Source organism: Alosa sapidissima, chromosome 23, assembly GCF_018492685.1.
Source record: "Alosa sapidissima isolate fAloSap1 chromosome 23, fAloSap1.pri, whole genome shotgun sequence".
Lineage (NCBI taxonomy): Eukaryota > Metazoa > Chordata > Actinopteri > Clupeiformes > Clupeidae > Alosa > Alosa sapidissima.
The window spans coordinates 8,249,108-8,264,222 of record NC_055979.1 but is presented as its reverse complement, the minus strand read 5'-3'; the positions used below and the strand labels follow the sequence as shown (position 1 = coordinate 8,264,222).

The following is a 15,115-nucleotide window of genomic DNA, read 5'->3' as shown; positions in this document are numbered from 1 at the left end:
AATGAAAGTTAAGCTTCATTTTAAGTTTCTTTTCCTGAAGCTGAAATGAGAACAGAGGTGAACACATAGGCTGAAACACTTAATCTTCTTAGAATTCTAAGGTTCTATCTAACATTTTTGCTTAAATTGAGTTATTGACATAGTCTTAGTCTGTCACAACTTCATAAGGTGAAGTGAGGTGTTTATTGAAGTTGTATGCATTTTTGGACATTATATCTAAAGAGGCTTGTTCCACTTATCAATATAATTAGCTCTATGGAATTCTAAATGTATTTGAAGCTCAATATCTCAGAACTACTCAGACTACATGATGGCCTCTTCTGTCTCTCACACAGCAATACATACACGCAAGCATGCACGCATACACGCAGACAGACACACGCACAGACACACGCACACACACACACACACATACACACACACTTGCATAAAAACACCAACTTACATAAACACGCACATGCACAAGTGTGTGCATTTTACAGTTTGTGCCCTAAATAAATCTATTGGGACACACTTCATGTTTAGTTTAGTTTTGTTTAGTGTAGTAGTTTATTTGTCAGGGGCCATGTACAGTTCAAGACCTGTACCAGAGTTAGCTATACAGCTAATTTACATAGTGGTCCCTGGGCAAGGGGGATAAAAGGACAAAATAGACAAATACAGACAATGCGATCAATACAGATAACACAACAAACAACTTATACAACAAGCATTACATAGAGTACAAACCAGCATACAGAAATATATCAGTTCCAGGTTAAGAATTCTGTTTGACAAATGTCAATAGTCTAATAATAATGTGAATGTTAACAGGGGTGAACATCACAAGAGATTTAATTAAATATGTCTCTCACCCACATACTCTCTCTTTCTCTCTCTCTCTCACTCACACATACACACACTTTTACAAAAAAAGCCTATTCCATTTTTGCCAAAACCACATTATTGGATTAATACTCTCCACACAAATACCAAATGACACATCTAGGCAGTGTCCTCCTCTAGAATAAGACTTCTTTGATAGCATACTTTAAAGTTTTTAATTGTGTGTCTAAATAGAGAACTATAATGTTTGTGTAATGTAAGTGTTTCACAAAAATGTATTTTAGAATTGCTCAAGGAATTTTAAGTAGAGAATGTGCAAAATGATTGATGCCAGAATGATAAAAGGTGCTTTGTCTGCCTTAACAATTTCAAATAGCTGTTTCATATTGTAGAATACCAATCAGAGTCCTTCTCGACCCAAGCCCCTCCCTCTGTTTCCCCCTTGTTGAAACTAGGAAGTGGATTCATTTTTAACTCTGTGTCAAAACCTTATGATGCGCACATAGACATAGCATTTGGTTTCAGCCACTGGAAAGCAGCTCACTAGATTGTGTTTTCTTGAATCGGCAGTGATCTTCAAGCACACTTCAAAAGAAAGTCTACCAGTAACTAGACAATGGCATCTAATTCTTTCTCAGTAGAGGATTTCTCCTGTCCTGTGTGCCAGGGCATCTTCAGGGATCCCGTTCTCCTCTCCTGTAGTCACAGCTTCTGTAAGCTCTGTCTGCAGATGGTCTGGGACACAGGATCTAGACAATGTCCAATCTGCAGGAGGATATCCTCAAATACTCAGCCTCCTCTGAATCTCCATCTAAGGAACCTTTGTGAGACTTTCTTACAGAAGAGAAGTCAGAGAACTTCAGCAGGATCTGAGGTGCTCTGCAGTCTGCACAGTGAGAAACTCAAGCTCTTCTGTCTGGACGATAAACAGCCTGTGTGTCTGGTGTGTCAGACCTCAAAGAAGCATCAAAACCATTACTTCAGTCCCATCAATGAGGCTGCACTAGATATTAAGGTATGGATTTTGACATGATACTGGCAGTTAATTTTAACTACACATAGGTTGCTTTTTAAGGAATTATGAATCTCACAGAATTGTCATAGAGTGGCAAAATGTTTCCTCCAGAAAAAAAAGAAAGTGGTGGGGCTTTTGGGGGCAGGGCGTCAGGGCGCCTGCACAGGGGCGTGTCACTGACGTATGACTGACGTTTGAACACTTCGGTTCCACGCCAGACAGAAGCCGGAGTACAAAACAAACTTGGTGTACACCTTCATTGATTTTCTCCCGACTGGAGGGTCATACTGTCACGAGGGTTTGGAGATCATGATACGAGGGTTTGGAGATCATGATACCATGTCCAAAATGTGCATCCAGTGCTCAGAAATGGGGGATAGTGCCCCCCGATAGTGCCCCCCGAAGTATCTTCGTAATCAACCATCTTTGGTGACATGTTGTGGCGGTAGATGGGGGTTTGGGGGCAGGGGGAGCATGGCCGGATAGGATGTTGGATGAGCACACAATTTAGTCAAATTAGTGCACATTTTCTGGATATACTATGGGGCAGTCGTGGCCTACTGGTTAGTTCTTCAGGCTTGTAACCAGAGGGTTGCCGGTTTGAAGTGCCCTTGATCAAGGCACCTAACCCCTCACTGCTACCCGAGTGCTGTTGTAGCAAGACAGCTCACTGCTCTGGGTTAGTGTGTGTGCTTCACCTCACTGTGTGTTCACTGTGTGCTCTGTGTGTTCAGTAATTCACAGATGGGATAAATGCAGAGACCAAATTCCTTGAATACACAAGTTTACTTGGCCAAGAAACCTGATTTACATTTACATATGTATGTATATATACATTGACAATAATAATCACAATAATTACAATGACACCTGTGGGGTATGATCCCACATATTTCCTAGTACAAAAGTGGTGTGGCCCATTTAAGAACAACTTGGTGCATTAGCCAATAGTGAAGTCTGTGCATGTTTCAGGAGGAACTCAAGATTATGCTGCAGTCCCTCAGACAGAAACGAAAGACTGAAGAAGAAGTAAAACTCAGAAGTGGCCAGGCAGTAAGAAATATTCAGGTAAGAGATGAATATTAGTCATTAACTTCAATTCCATTTAATTTTACAGCAGAAACTGAAAGTTTTTATTATGTGTGTTAATCTAGAGCCAGGCTCTAGAAAAAGAGAGGCAGACCCAAGAATATTTTGCGAGGCTTCGCAAGGGTCTACAAGATGAAGAGGCAGCCAGGATAGCTGCCCTGATGGAGAAAGAGAAGCAGATGATTCGGCCGATGAAGAAGAAGATTAAGAAGATGAGCAGAGAGATCTCATCTCTTTCAGACACAATCAGTGCCATTGAAAAGCAGATGGGAGCTGATGACCTCACATTTCTACAGGTAAGAAGCAGTCTTCAACTTCAGTGACAGTATGGACTGATTTCTCATCCGACAAAGAGAACTGGCGAGCTTTACTGAACTTGTACTGTAGACATGTGCCCAAATAATACAGTATATAAACCTCACATACAATCAGACGTCACAGGCCCAACAGCTTTTTGGTCAAAAAGCGTTTACTAGTGCAGCCAGATAGTTTTTGCCACTTGTAAACCTAGTCACCATCACCTCCGTTTTATTGAGGGTAAAACAACATTGGTTAACTTTGACAGAGTATTTACTGTAGGCGTACAGCCAGATGATTCAATCAAGGGTAATGTCCAGGCTTCTGTGAAAAATAGGATTTTATTAGGTAGGAGGCAACAAGTGAGTAGTAGGATGACAATTTACTTAAAGGCTACACTGAATAGCGGCAAGAAAATGTTTATTTTACTGTCTAGAAAACCGAGCGGCTCTGAAAGCCAGTGGACCTAGAAAAAGGTGTATTAGCCTATTATTGCATCATCACTTAATAACCGAATGGGCATGAAGTGATGCACACCTTTCCATTCACCATTCCATCTGGTGTATTAAGTGATGATGATGATAGAGAGGACAATGTGCATGTAAAACATAATTTGTGAATGAACACAAAGCCAACATTCAGCATTTATCCTTAGGTATGGTTTACTCATTCTGGCTTTAGTTTGCTCATGTTTTGCTGTAACTGACTCCACTGTTCTTTTCTAGAACTACAAGAGCACAGTGGAAAGGTGTTATTCTTGAAGTTCACCACGTCTGCGGCAGCGCCAGACATTGGATGTGTGGTGGAAAGATGTAGTTCAACAAACAAGTTTTAGCAATTAAAGGTGAAAATTATAGCAGCAAATTATAATGCAAGTGTGGCAGCAGTGGTATAAGCAGGATAATGGACTGCACATTGTGGCCGTATTACCACCTTGAACATTAATTATTTTTTTGGTACCCGAATGCCGTGCTGTCCATAATCTCTATATTGATATATGATATGGGATTTCTGTCAATATTAAATATGCCAATATTTTCAAACTTATTTTTGGCCTACTATCTCCAAGTAGAATTACCTATTTACTCTTATTGCGATGGCCTACATGTTGCAAATACAGACCTAATTCCTATTTCTATTCTTAATATATACTATATGCACTCAGCGATCATATGAAATTTCAAGCCCATAACATTTATTTGACAAAATGATCTGCTAAGAAATGTAAGTATAAAAATGAACATCAACAAATGCAACGTTGTGCACAATCGCACACCCCACCTTTAAGAAATCTAAATATTCACTCTTTATACATTTTTTTTTTTTACTTGATGTACATGTTTACAAGTCTATTGTCTATTGTCTATTGGTGTAGATGTAGAATATGCAGTTTGACATAATTATGACATTTTCAAATAAACATCTCACTCTATTTGAACACATATGCTGTCACTCTCTGACTCTGATAATAACACAATTCTACATACTGAGAGAGAATGAGTGTTTCCATGTTTGAATATTGTATCTAATATCTCTCCTGTTTCTGTCTGATCCACTTTGACTTTTGTCATTCTGAGGATTACATATGTGATAAATGTATTTTATTGTGGAGAGTTCACCATTTTAAATGTCATATAAGGGCTACAAGTTTGTGACATGTAAAATCAGTTATGAAAAATTCACACATGCATAAATCAATATCTGATCCGGTTGTATACAGTATGCATTGCGCTCTGTCAAAGCCATAATGTTGAATTGCAAAGATCATTCAATTCTATTGTCTTTTTCTCTTTTGAATAATACACTTGAATGGTTACCATGGGAACACACAGTAGCAGAGTGTTAATGTTATCAAGTGTCAAAGTGACTGGTTACCCAAGGAACATTTGTATCTTTTGCCTTTATATATCTATTCTCATTGTATTCCACCAGTTGGCCTTGACACCCAATGACCATGATGTCCAACTGACCAAAGACCAGAGTTCAGTAGGCTATTTACTGTAAACCATTTGACCAGTAGGCTATTTACTGTAAACCATTTGACCCGGCTCCACAGAAAGGGCTAGCGGGCAGGGGATGGATATCTCCCAAAGGGAGACAGGGAGTTAAGGTCAACAGGTTAAGGGTCAACAGGGGGCATTAACCTCTTTTCTGGAAGGTTGAACTTTACAGGAAGATGCAGTAGGGTTGCAGCTACCTCCAAGATTTTGAAATAGCCTACTGCCATCTGTTGGTGGAATGCTGTAACACAACTCTTTTTTATATACCTATATCTTATATACCTTGTGCGCAAATGTTTTTACATTTTGTCAAATTACATTTCAAATGTATAGTTTGTGTGTTGTGATCCTGCTGCTCATAAGCGTTGATATACAGTACATCCTGCAATCAGCACACAGTAATAATCAGGGCCAGTCAGGGTCACCATGGACGTGTGATGCATAGCCCCTTGCAATATGTACATGACCAGCAGGTGGAGTTCTTCTCTAGTTAGCCGAGGACTGGAGCAGGATGGCACAGGAACATCACTACTTTATTGATCCCTTGGGGAAATTCAAGGTCACAGTAGCATACAGACAACACACACACACATTCAATAACAGCAGAAAAAGTAATTAAAAGTATATAATATAAAAAACACAACTAAGCAATAAGGACTGTAGAAGATAAAGAATATATCTTGAATTTCCCCTGGGGATCAATAAAGTATCTATCTATCTATCTATACTAAATATACTAAATACAAATTATACTAAATAAAACTTAATCTAAATCAATTGATTGGCAAATGAGTAAGTCAAACAGTGCAACAGTGCAAGAATAAAGTCTATATATCTATATATAAATAACTATATTAAGAAAGGTATAAGTGTGGTCACAGTTCGGCTGTGGCATGGAGGGAGGGGTTGTGCATATGTGCTAATACAGTACGCAAACAGTGAGGCAGAAGACAAATGTAAAGTGGCTATTGGAGAGACAGTTCAAGACATTGGAGGTGGTGAAGAGGCAGACAGACTATGCGGAGAAGTCTATTTCTCCTCTTCCCTTAAGTGATGCATTGAACAGTTCAATGGCCCTGGGGATGAATGACTTCCTCAGTCTGTCTGTTGTGCAAGGCAGTGAGCGAAGTCTCCAGCTGATCAGGCTCTTCTGCTTAACAATAGTGTTGTGGAGTGGATGACACTCATTGTCCAAGATGTTGATCAGTTTGTTCAGGGTCCTTTTGTCAGATATTGAAGTGATACACTCCAGTTCAGCTCCCACTACAGAGCCAGCTTTCCTTACCAGCCTGTCAAGTCGCCCTGCATCCTTCTTCTTTGTGCTTCCTCCCCAACATACCACTGCATAGAAGAGGACGTTGACGCGACAACAGACTGGTAGAACATCCTGAGGAGCTTGCTGCACACATTGAAGGAGCGCAGCCTCCTCAGGAAGTACAGCCTGCTCTGCCCTTTCTTGTAGAGTGCGTCAGTATTGGCTGACCAGTCCAGTTTATTGTCCAGGTGGAGACCCAGGTACTTGTAGGTGCTTACCACCTCGACATTGACCCCATCAATGGAGACTGGTAGCAGAGTGGGCTTAGATCTGTAGAAATCCACCACCATCTCCTTGGTCTTTGAAGTGTTGGAGTTGGAGATGCATTGAGTTTGCACCACTGCACAAAGTCCTCTACCAGGCTCCTGTACTCCTCCTCCTGCACGTTCCTGATACACCCCACAATTGCAGTGTCGTCAGAAAACTTCTGCATGTGGCATGACTCGGTGTTGTAGCAGAAGTCAGATGTGTACAGGGTGAACAGGACTGGAGAGAGCACAGTTCCCTGTGGCACTCCGGTGCTGCTGATCACAGTGTCAGAGAGGCAGTTCTTCAGTCTGACTAACTGTGGTTGCTCCGTCAGGTAATCTGTGATCCAGGTTACCAGGTGAGCGTCCACACCCATCTGCAAGAGCTTGTCTCCCAGTCTGAGGGGTTGGATGGTGTTAAAAGCACTTGAGAAATCAAAGAACATGATTCTCACAGCACTTTTCCCCTTGTCCAGGTGAGAATGTGTCCTGTGTAGAAGATAAGTGATGGCATCGTCCACGCCCACTTTCTCCTGGTATGCAAACTGTAACGGGTCTAGTGCATGGTGTACCTGGGGTCTGAGCATACCTAAGATGAGTCGCTCCATTGTCTTCATCACATGTGATGTTAGAGCGACAGGTCTGTAGTCATTAAGCTCACTAGGATGTGGCTTTTTAGGGACAGGGGTGAGACATGATGTCTTCCACAGTGTTGGAACTTGTCCAAGGCGTAGACTTAGATTGAAGATGTGCTTCAGTGGCTCCCCCAGCTCAGCAGCACAGGTCTTGAGTAGCCTTGGACACAGTCTGTCAGGCCCCGCTGCCTTACCCGTGTGCAGTTTCTTTAGTTTAGCGCTAACTTGAGTTGCTGTGACGATGGGGGGTGTAAGGGGAGGGGTGCATCTGGGATCTGTGTATCTGATGGCTGTTGACTGAGGTCGTTGTTGCCTCATTGTTTGTGATCGCCGTGTGGGGGAGGGGTGCAATATCCAGTGATGGCGGGGGTACGATAGCCTGTGATGGCGGAGGTGATACATGCATATGAGATATACATGCATATCTGCTCACATGAAAGTTTCACGTGAGCACATGAACATTTTACGTGAGCACATTAAACTAAACTTTAGGGTTTTTTTTTTGCTCATGTCCCCTTAGGGGCTCCGTAGTATACAGTTGGTTTACAGGGGGTGGTTTACTGTAGTAGGCTATAAATGAAATATGAATATGTGCAGTTTATCAGCCGTTACCGTTACCGAGCAGAATAAATATAGCTATGTAGTATGAACAATGTATGGACAACATGTACAGATATGTGCAGTGTAATAGCAGTGTATTAACTAAATATATTATAAGAAAAAACAGAATAAATATGGATATTCAGAATGAACCATATAGACAGATATGTATGTACAGCTATGTGCAGTGTGGTAACAGTACCATTGTAGTACAGAAACAGTAACATTATAAGAGTAGTAAGAATAAGTGTATGTGCAGGATAAAGAGTAGGCCTATGAAGAGCAGTAGAATATGACTATGTGTAATTACAGTATGTAGGCCTACATGTACATGTACATTTATACATAATAGAACAGTATGGGTGGGATAGGGTAGGGCAATAAGAGAAAGTTTCAAATGTGAAGATTATTTATCAGCAATTGTTTTACCCATTGCCACACGGACCCACAGGTGCAAGGTCTAAACAAAGAAATATACCTGTTGGGAGTGAAGGTTTGGCTGCAGACCCAGATGGGAACACAGCGTCTGGGACAACACCTGCCCCAACTGACCGGCACTGTACCTGCTTTAGTCAACCCAGTAGTTTAGTGCTTGAGATTCTGAAACTGCTCTGGTTCTGATCTGATCAGAGGCCAACATGCTGAAACTATTTTAGTTTTGATTTGATTACACACCAAGATACTATAAACCATTCAGATTCTGCCCTGATTGTCCAAGATGCTGAAACTATTTTAGTTCTGACCTGATTACTCACCTACATACTGAAACCACACTGATTCGACGGGCACTTAGTCCATTCCAGACTTATACTCTTTTGGGGCGCCTGCCTTTGTTTTTTTTTTTTTTGTTGTTGTTTTTTTCTGCAGATAAGCTGTTCCCCAGTAACCCAGTCCCCCTCTCTGTGCCCTCAGGCTGCGGTGGCGGTTGCTGCCTGCCCCCCTGAGGTGGATGACGCCTGGACATCATTCATGGATGGTGCCAGAGGAGAAGGGCCGAGCTGAGCTTATTTATGTATGCATTGCTATTTATTCATATAAATATTTATATTATTTATATCACTAATAACTTATTTATGGTTCTATTTGAACTGTGGGTTACAAATACCTAGGAGGCTGAATAGGCTAAATTAACATAACAAGCCAGCTAGTTCAACAAGCAAGTTACTGGTAAGCATGCATCAGTTCATTTTTTCACAAGCATAGAGTGCCCTCTCGTGGCTGTAGACGGTATTGCTTACTCCTTGGTTCATGTCATTCAGTATGAATTAAAGGGACACCAGGCAAGCCTGATGCTTTTTCTCTACGAAACTCCCCCTCGCTCGGTCTGAAGCTCTTTTCCTTTTCTTTGCGTCTTCCGTCAAGGGTTTTCGCTGCTTCTTCGCCGGCTCTGCCATTATACACACGTTTGCAACAATCAATCTGATCCTGCTTCGGTCGGCGGGTAGGATACACCGAACTTGCAAGTGGGATATTCTTCCTACAGGCAGTAGGGGCGGGCGAGAGAGCCTTCATTTGCCCCGTAATGAGTCATTTAACCATATAACGACTTACGAAGATGATTAATTAACATGAAAACGTTGCTGGTGTCCCTTTAACATTCGCGGAAGCGTCGCGTCGGACAGTTCATGCCTCTGCGTCGTCCATTTATTTCTGATAATGGACACCTCGTCGGGCATTATCCCTTACAAAACATGTTACATCATGTATTTTAATATATAAGTTGACCAGCCAAACTATGAAAACAAGTGTGACTTATAGTCTGAAAAATAGTGTAAATGTGACTGCTCGCCTTGCTAGCCAAGGTTGATGCTGCTTGTCAAATGACTGCCTGACTGACTGCTCCGTCCTGCTCTCCTGTCCTGTCTTTGCAGGTGTGGTGAAGAGGCAGGTCAAGGCCCTCTAACGGAGAGTTTCTGTGTGACCTCCCAGCTGATGCACCAGCAGGTGAGCTATCCGTTTCCTGCAAGTGGTCACCTTGCAATAATCAAAAAGCGAAACTGATAGACTATGCGATGTGAAAGAGATTTTGATGTCTAACAGAACTTAAATTCCGTACATCATAAATCATATACTGCAGCTAGTCTTATTCGTTCAAACATAAGGACATTGTAGACACAGAAGCAGGTGGCACCATTTCTCACTATGGTCTCAGTGATGAGTGATGGTACCTTTCTGATACATTTATGTGTGTCTAGAAACTTTATGACCTGTTTTTGGCTAAGCAAGGCGAGCTGGAGGAGACCATCCAGAAGAATGGTGCTCTCCGTAGCCTACTCTGTCTCCGGGGTGTGAGGTGGCCTCTCATGATGCCGCAGCGATGCCAGACGACATGGAGGACAGTGACCCTCAGTACAAGGACGACTTTGAGTTTGACGACGGCGAGGTGGAGAATGAGGCTGAGACCTGCTCGTGGAGACATATTTCACATCAATAATGGAGATGTTAGGAAAACTAGCTTTCGGTTAACGAAGATGCAGATAATCTTTCTAATTCATTTCTTTGTGAAACAGGCCACATTCTATGTTCATTTCAGCAAGATGAGTGTAATAAATGTTTTTTTTTTTTTTTAATGAATTAGTATGCTATATCTTGATCGGGGAAACTTTGGGTTTCTTTTTCTTTCGGGACGATAATAGCCTGCAGCAAATTAACAGACAGAAGCACAGCTGGGCACGAGCCCAAACTAAAAAGAATGAATAAATGGAACACAGAATCTCGCTTCTCTCGCGTCAGTCAATGACAGTAGATATTGGTGAAGGGAAGTGAGTTACCGGCTTTACCGGTTTGACCGTGTTTTGTTTAACTTTTTGGGCTTGATTGCACAGCTAAGGAGAAGAAAATATTATATGAAAAATGGTTTGTTGAATCTGTAAAACATGGAAATTACTGCCCAGCAGTAACCTGTGAAGTTCATTGCAATGTCCATATTTTATATGTTATATGTTTATGTATCCCATCTTAATTATGACAAATAGTGTCTTTATTTTGCTGCATAACAAGGCATCTGATTTGTTTGCTTGATATTTTGCCCTAATGTCTGGTGATGTGGCAACAGCATGTGTACGCGCACTCTCTCAAATATGGTTTTGCAACTCTTACTGTACAAGAGTTTCCTTGTTGTTCTTCAGAAGTTAGATTGGTGTTCTTAAAATGATGAAATGAAAGGATACACATTGGAAAGGTACCAGTTGGAGGACACCTTCATCATTGATGATGCATATTATGATTGTTTCTCTATTAAATTCAGTGAGGTTTGTTGCATTATATGGATATATTACATTACATTAAATGCAGTGTTTTTTTTAAGACTTTCATTCCTTTCTTTTGTGAACTGACTAAAAGGTTAATTATAGAAAATAGATTTTTTTTTAGTACTTTAAAAGGTACCTTAAAAGATTACGTTTAACTCCCATAATACCCAGTGTACAGAACTCTGAAAGGGTTTGACTTGTGTGATGGAAAGACTAAGACTACTTACCTACAAGGAAAGTATACGTACGTTTCTGAGAATGTGCATGTCTCATAGACAGGGGATTTCCAGTTATACACGAGGCACATTCTGTGGTCATGTTGAAAATGAAAGTGAAACCAAGTGAATCCGTTGAGTGTCTGATACTCTCAGACAAACAAACAGAGGAATTACTGTTATATGTCATTCAAATGCAATATACTGATTTTAATTGTAAAGTAAACAAATATACAAAAAAGTGTCACAGCTCAAGATGATGTGCTGCACCTAATGTTTTGGGGGATGATATGTAATGAAATGCATAGATGTAAAGCCACCTAGGCCTTTTTCTGTATTTGTTACCTGCAAGTTCCCTTTCTTTCCATTCAGTTGTTTGTAATTAGGCTTCCCCACACAAAAGGGGAAATTGTTTGCTGAGGACTACTACATGTAGCCACTAAAATAAATGCTTATTATAAATGTCTCTAAAGAACCTTCAAATACTGGATCTCTTTTAACTTTGAAGCACTTTTGACTCTTTGTTTGTATAGACAGACTTTAATTTGTCTGTAAAATTCAGATGTAGGCAAATCATTTCACTGTGCAGTAAACAGGTGTTTATAAAAAATAAAAGACTAAAATATTCCATTTACATTGGTATTCAGACCCTTTGTTAAGAAGCTTGTAATTGAGCTCTGGCATATCCTACTTTTCCTTGAGATGCTTCTACAACTTGATTGAAGTCCACCTGTGCCTAAATAAATTTACTGGACATTATTAGGAGAGGCACACATCTCTTTATATAAGGTCTTACATATGATGATGATGTATGTCAGAGTGAAAACCAAGCCACGAGGTTGAGAGAATTGTCAGTAGATCTGCGAGACAGGGTTGTGTAAAGACACAGATCTGGGAAAGGATGCAAGAAAATGTCTGCAGCATTGAAAGTGCCCAAGAGCACAGTAGTCTCCATCATTCTCAAATGGAAACGTTTGGAACAACCAACAGTCTTCCTAGATCTGGCCGCTCAGCCAAACTGAGTCATCCGGCACGAAGAGTCTTGGTCAGACAGGTAACCAAGGACCCAATGCTCACTATGAATGACATCCAGAGTTCCTTTGAGAGGATGAGAGAAGCATAAAGAAGGACAAACATCAGTGCAGCTCAGTGCCTGGTTTCATCACACACCATTGGGAATTGTGGCCAAATAGTTCAGTCTTCGTTTCATCATAGCAGATGATTTTACTTCTCATGGTCTGAGAGCCTTTCAGGTGCTTTCTTTGGAAACTCCCTGCAAAAAATGGCCTCCATCTGTCCACTCTACCATAAAGGCCTGATTGGTGGAGTGATTCACTGATGTTTGTCCTTCTTTACGCTTCTCTTGATATTTCAGTCTTTTATTTTTTATACATTTACAAAACACTCCAAACACCTGCTTTTTTGCGGAGTGTTGGAGTATTGTGTGCAGATTGATGAGGAAAAAAAATAATTGAATCCATTTTAAGATGAGTTTGAAACAAAACAAAATGTGAAAAACTTAAAAGGGTCTGAAAACTTTCCGGTTGCAATGTAGCTACATCTTTAGCGTACATCATTAGGCTAAACAATAATTCATCTACTCATAATTGAGTTATTTTGTTTTGTATTCGGCAGTGAAAATGTTTTAGATTTGTGAACAGAGAATGACTAATGATTTTAATTATATTATTGCATCCATTTGAACAGTTGCAAAGTAATGAAAATAGGTAAAATGTTTTTGTTGGATGTAAGGAACTAAAGTTCTGTTCAAGTCTTATGACTGACCAAAGGATGTATAAACTATTAATGACCAAATAAACATTACAATACATCACTTAAAAAGGACAAATTTGTGTACTACTGAATACTTTTAAAGACAACAACTTAAGTAAAAATCTGACTTAGCAACTTTCACTTGTAAAATTTGACAAGGTGTATCTATACTTTCACTTAAGTAAAGGAATTGTGTACTTCGTCCACCTCTTTTTTTGCTTTTGTGAGCGCATCAAAATGGTTAATCAAAGTAGCCTACACGTTGAAATTGCGGTGGGTGGATGCCGCCGGTGTTTCAGTTTGTCTGATGATATTTGCATAAAACAGTGAATATTCATTCAACAAGGCCCTGCCTAGTTCTTAGCAGGGCTTTGCTCTGCCTCCGCCCTAGTGTTTGCAAAGTCAGACAACATAATGGATCTCACCGAAAAAATGCGGACATCACGTCTAATGAATGTCCACTTCAGCATTGTCCACACATAATAGGCTACGACCCCTGCTGAAAAAAAGCCTGACCAGCTTCAGGTGGTTTTCTGGTTGACCAGCTTGTTAACCAGCTTGTTTGACCACCCTATGATGGTTGACCAGCTAGACCAAAACATACCTTCAGCTGGTTTACCCAGCTTATGATGGTAATTCAGCTGGTTTTGCTTGTCGTACCACCTCAACATGATCATGCTTGGCCATGCCAGCTTCTGTTGGTCATTCTAGCAAACCAGCATGACCATCTTACACCAACAATGTCAAGCTTGGCAGGCTGGTCACCAGCATGACCATCTTACACCAGCTGTATTCCACATGACAGGCTGGTCACACCAGCAAGACCAGCTTCCTCAGATGGTCAGTCCAGCAAGTCCACCTTGTGGCCCAACCAGCTACAACAACAAAGACCAGAAGAAAACCATTAAAGACCAGCAGGTTTCTAGCTGTTTTTTCAGCAGGGAACAGAACAAAACAAGAAAACAAAGTAAAGCAATGAGATCCTGATGGGGTTCGGACTATGAGTCTATGACATAAACTGAATAAACTGAATGTTGTCTGCCGAAGAATGGCGGTTTCCAAAAAGATATTGTAATTATAGCTTTAGTTAACACAGGGTAACATGTGAGAAATATATGCCCATGACGATGATGATAAAGAAGACGACTAATACATTTTGATAAGATAATATAATGGTAATGATAACATGAAGTGAGACTGTCACAAACTGCTGTGATTCCAATAAATAAGCAGTATAAGTTTGCTAATAATTTGCTAACCCAGATAGCAAAGGTGTGTCATCAGATGACTAAAAACTCGTCAAGTCACTCAAAAGGCAAAACTATTATTGAAAGACATCAAAGTGAAATGAGTTAATGTAGCTCTGCTCTAGTGTACTAAAATGTACCAGCAATGTAAGTATACAGGAAACATTTAATTCCAGCAAGAGGCAACAAAGTTGCCCTATGTTTATTTTGTATTATGTTTAAGTTGTCCTATAGTGGTAACTGTTGGGATATGTTATAGATTATGGTTAGACCGACCACAATATAGGTCTTTACACATACAGTGTATTGAATTGAATTGGATCATTTGAAATGATACTGTCCTTTAATTTCTAACAATTATTATTATTATTATTATTTTCTCTCTTATAGATCAGTGATTTCTCCAAGAGACATGTACTTTCACCTGGTCGACTTAATACAACATAAAGCAGAAGCTCTGCAGCATTCAGCATCCTCTCATAAACATGCAGTTGAAATGCACTCTAGCAATGCCAATGTCATGAGGTGTCAATGCTATTAACTTGAAAAACTAGCTTGTCATTACAACTGGGAGTTCCCGGAACAGTTTGACTATAATATTTCCT

General features: G+C 40.4%; 1 protein-coding gene across 1 annotated transcript; it reads left to right on the top strand.

Moving 5' to 3' along the window:
* The first annotated feature begins 1,317 nt into the window (after positions 1–1,317).
* Positions 1,318–4,668, top strand: LOC121698646 (E3 ubiquitin-protein ligase TRIM35-like). Its single transcript, XM_042080932.1, has 4 exons — positions 1,318–1,840; positions 2,813–2,908; positions 2,995–3,225; positions 3,952–4,668. Exons 1-4 carry the CDS (start codon positions 1,442–1,444, stop codon positions 3,985–3,987), a joined length of 762 nt encoding a protein of 253 aa, XP_041936866.1. The 5' UTR covers positions 1,318–1,441; the 3' UTR covers positions 3,988–4,668.
* The last annotated feature ends 10,447 nt before the right edge of the window (positions 4,669–15,115 follow it).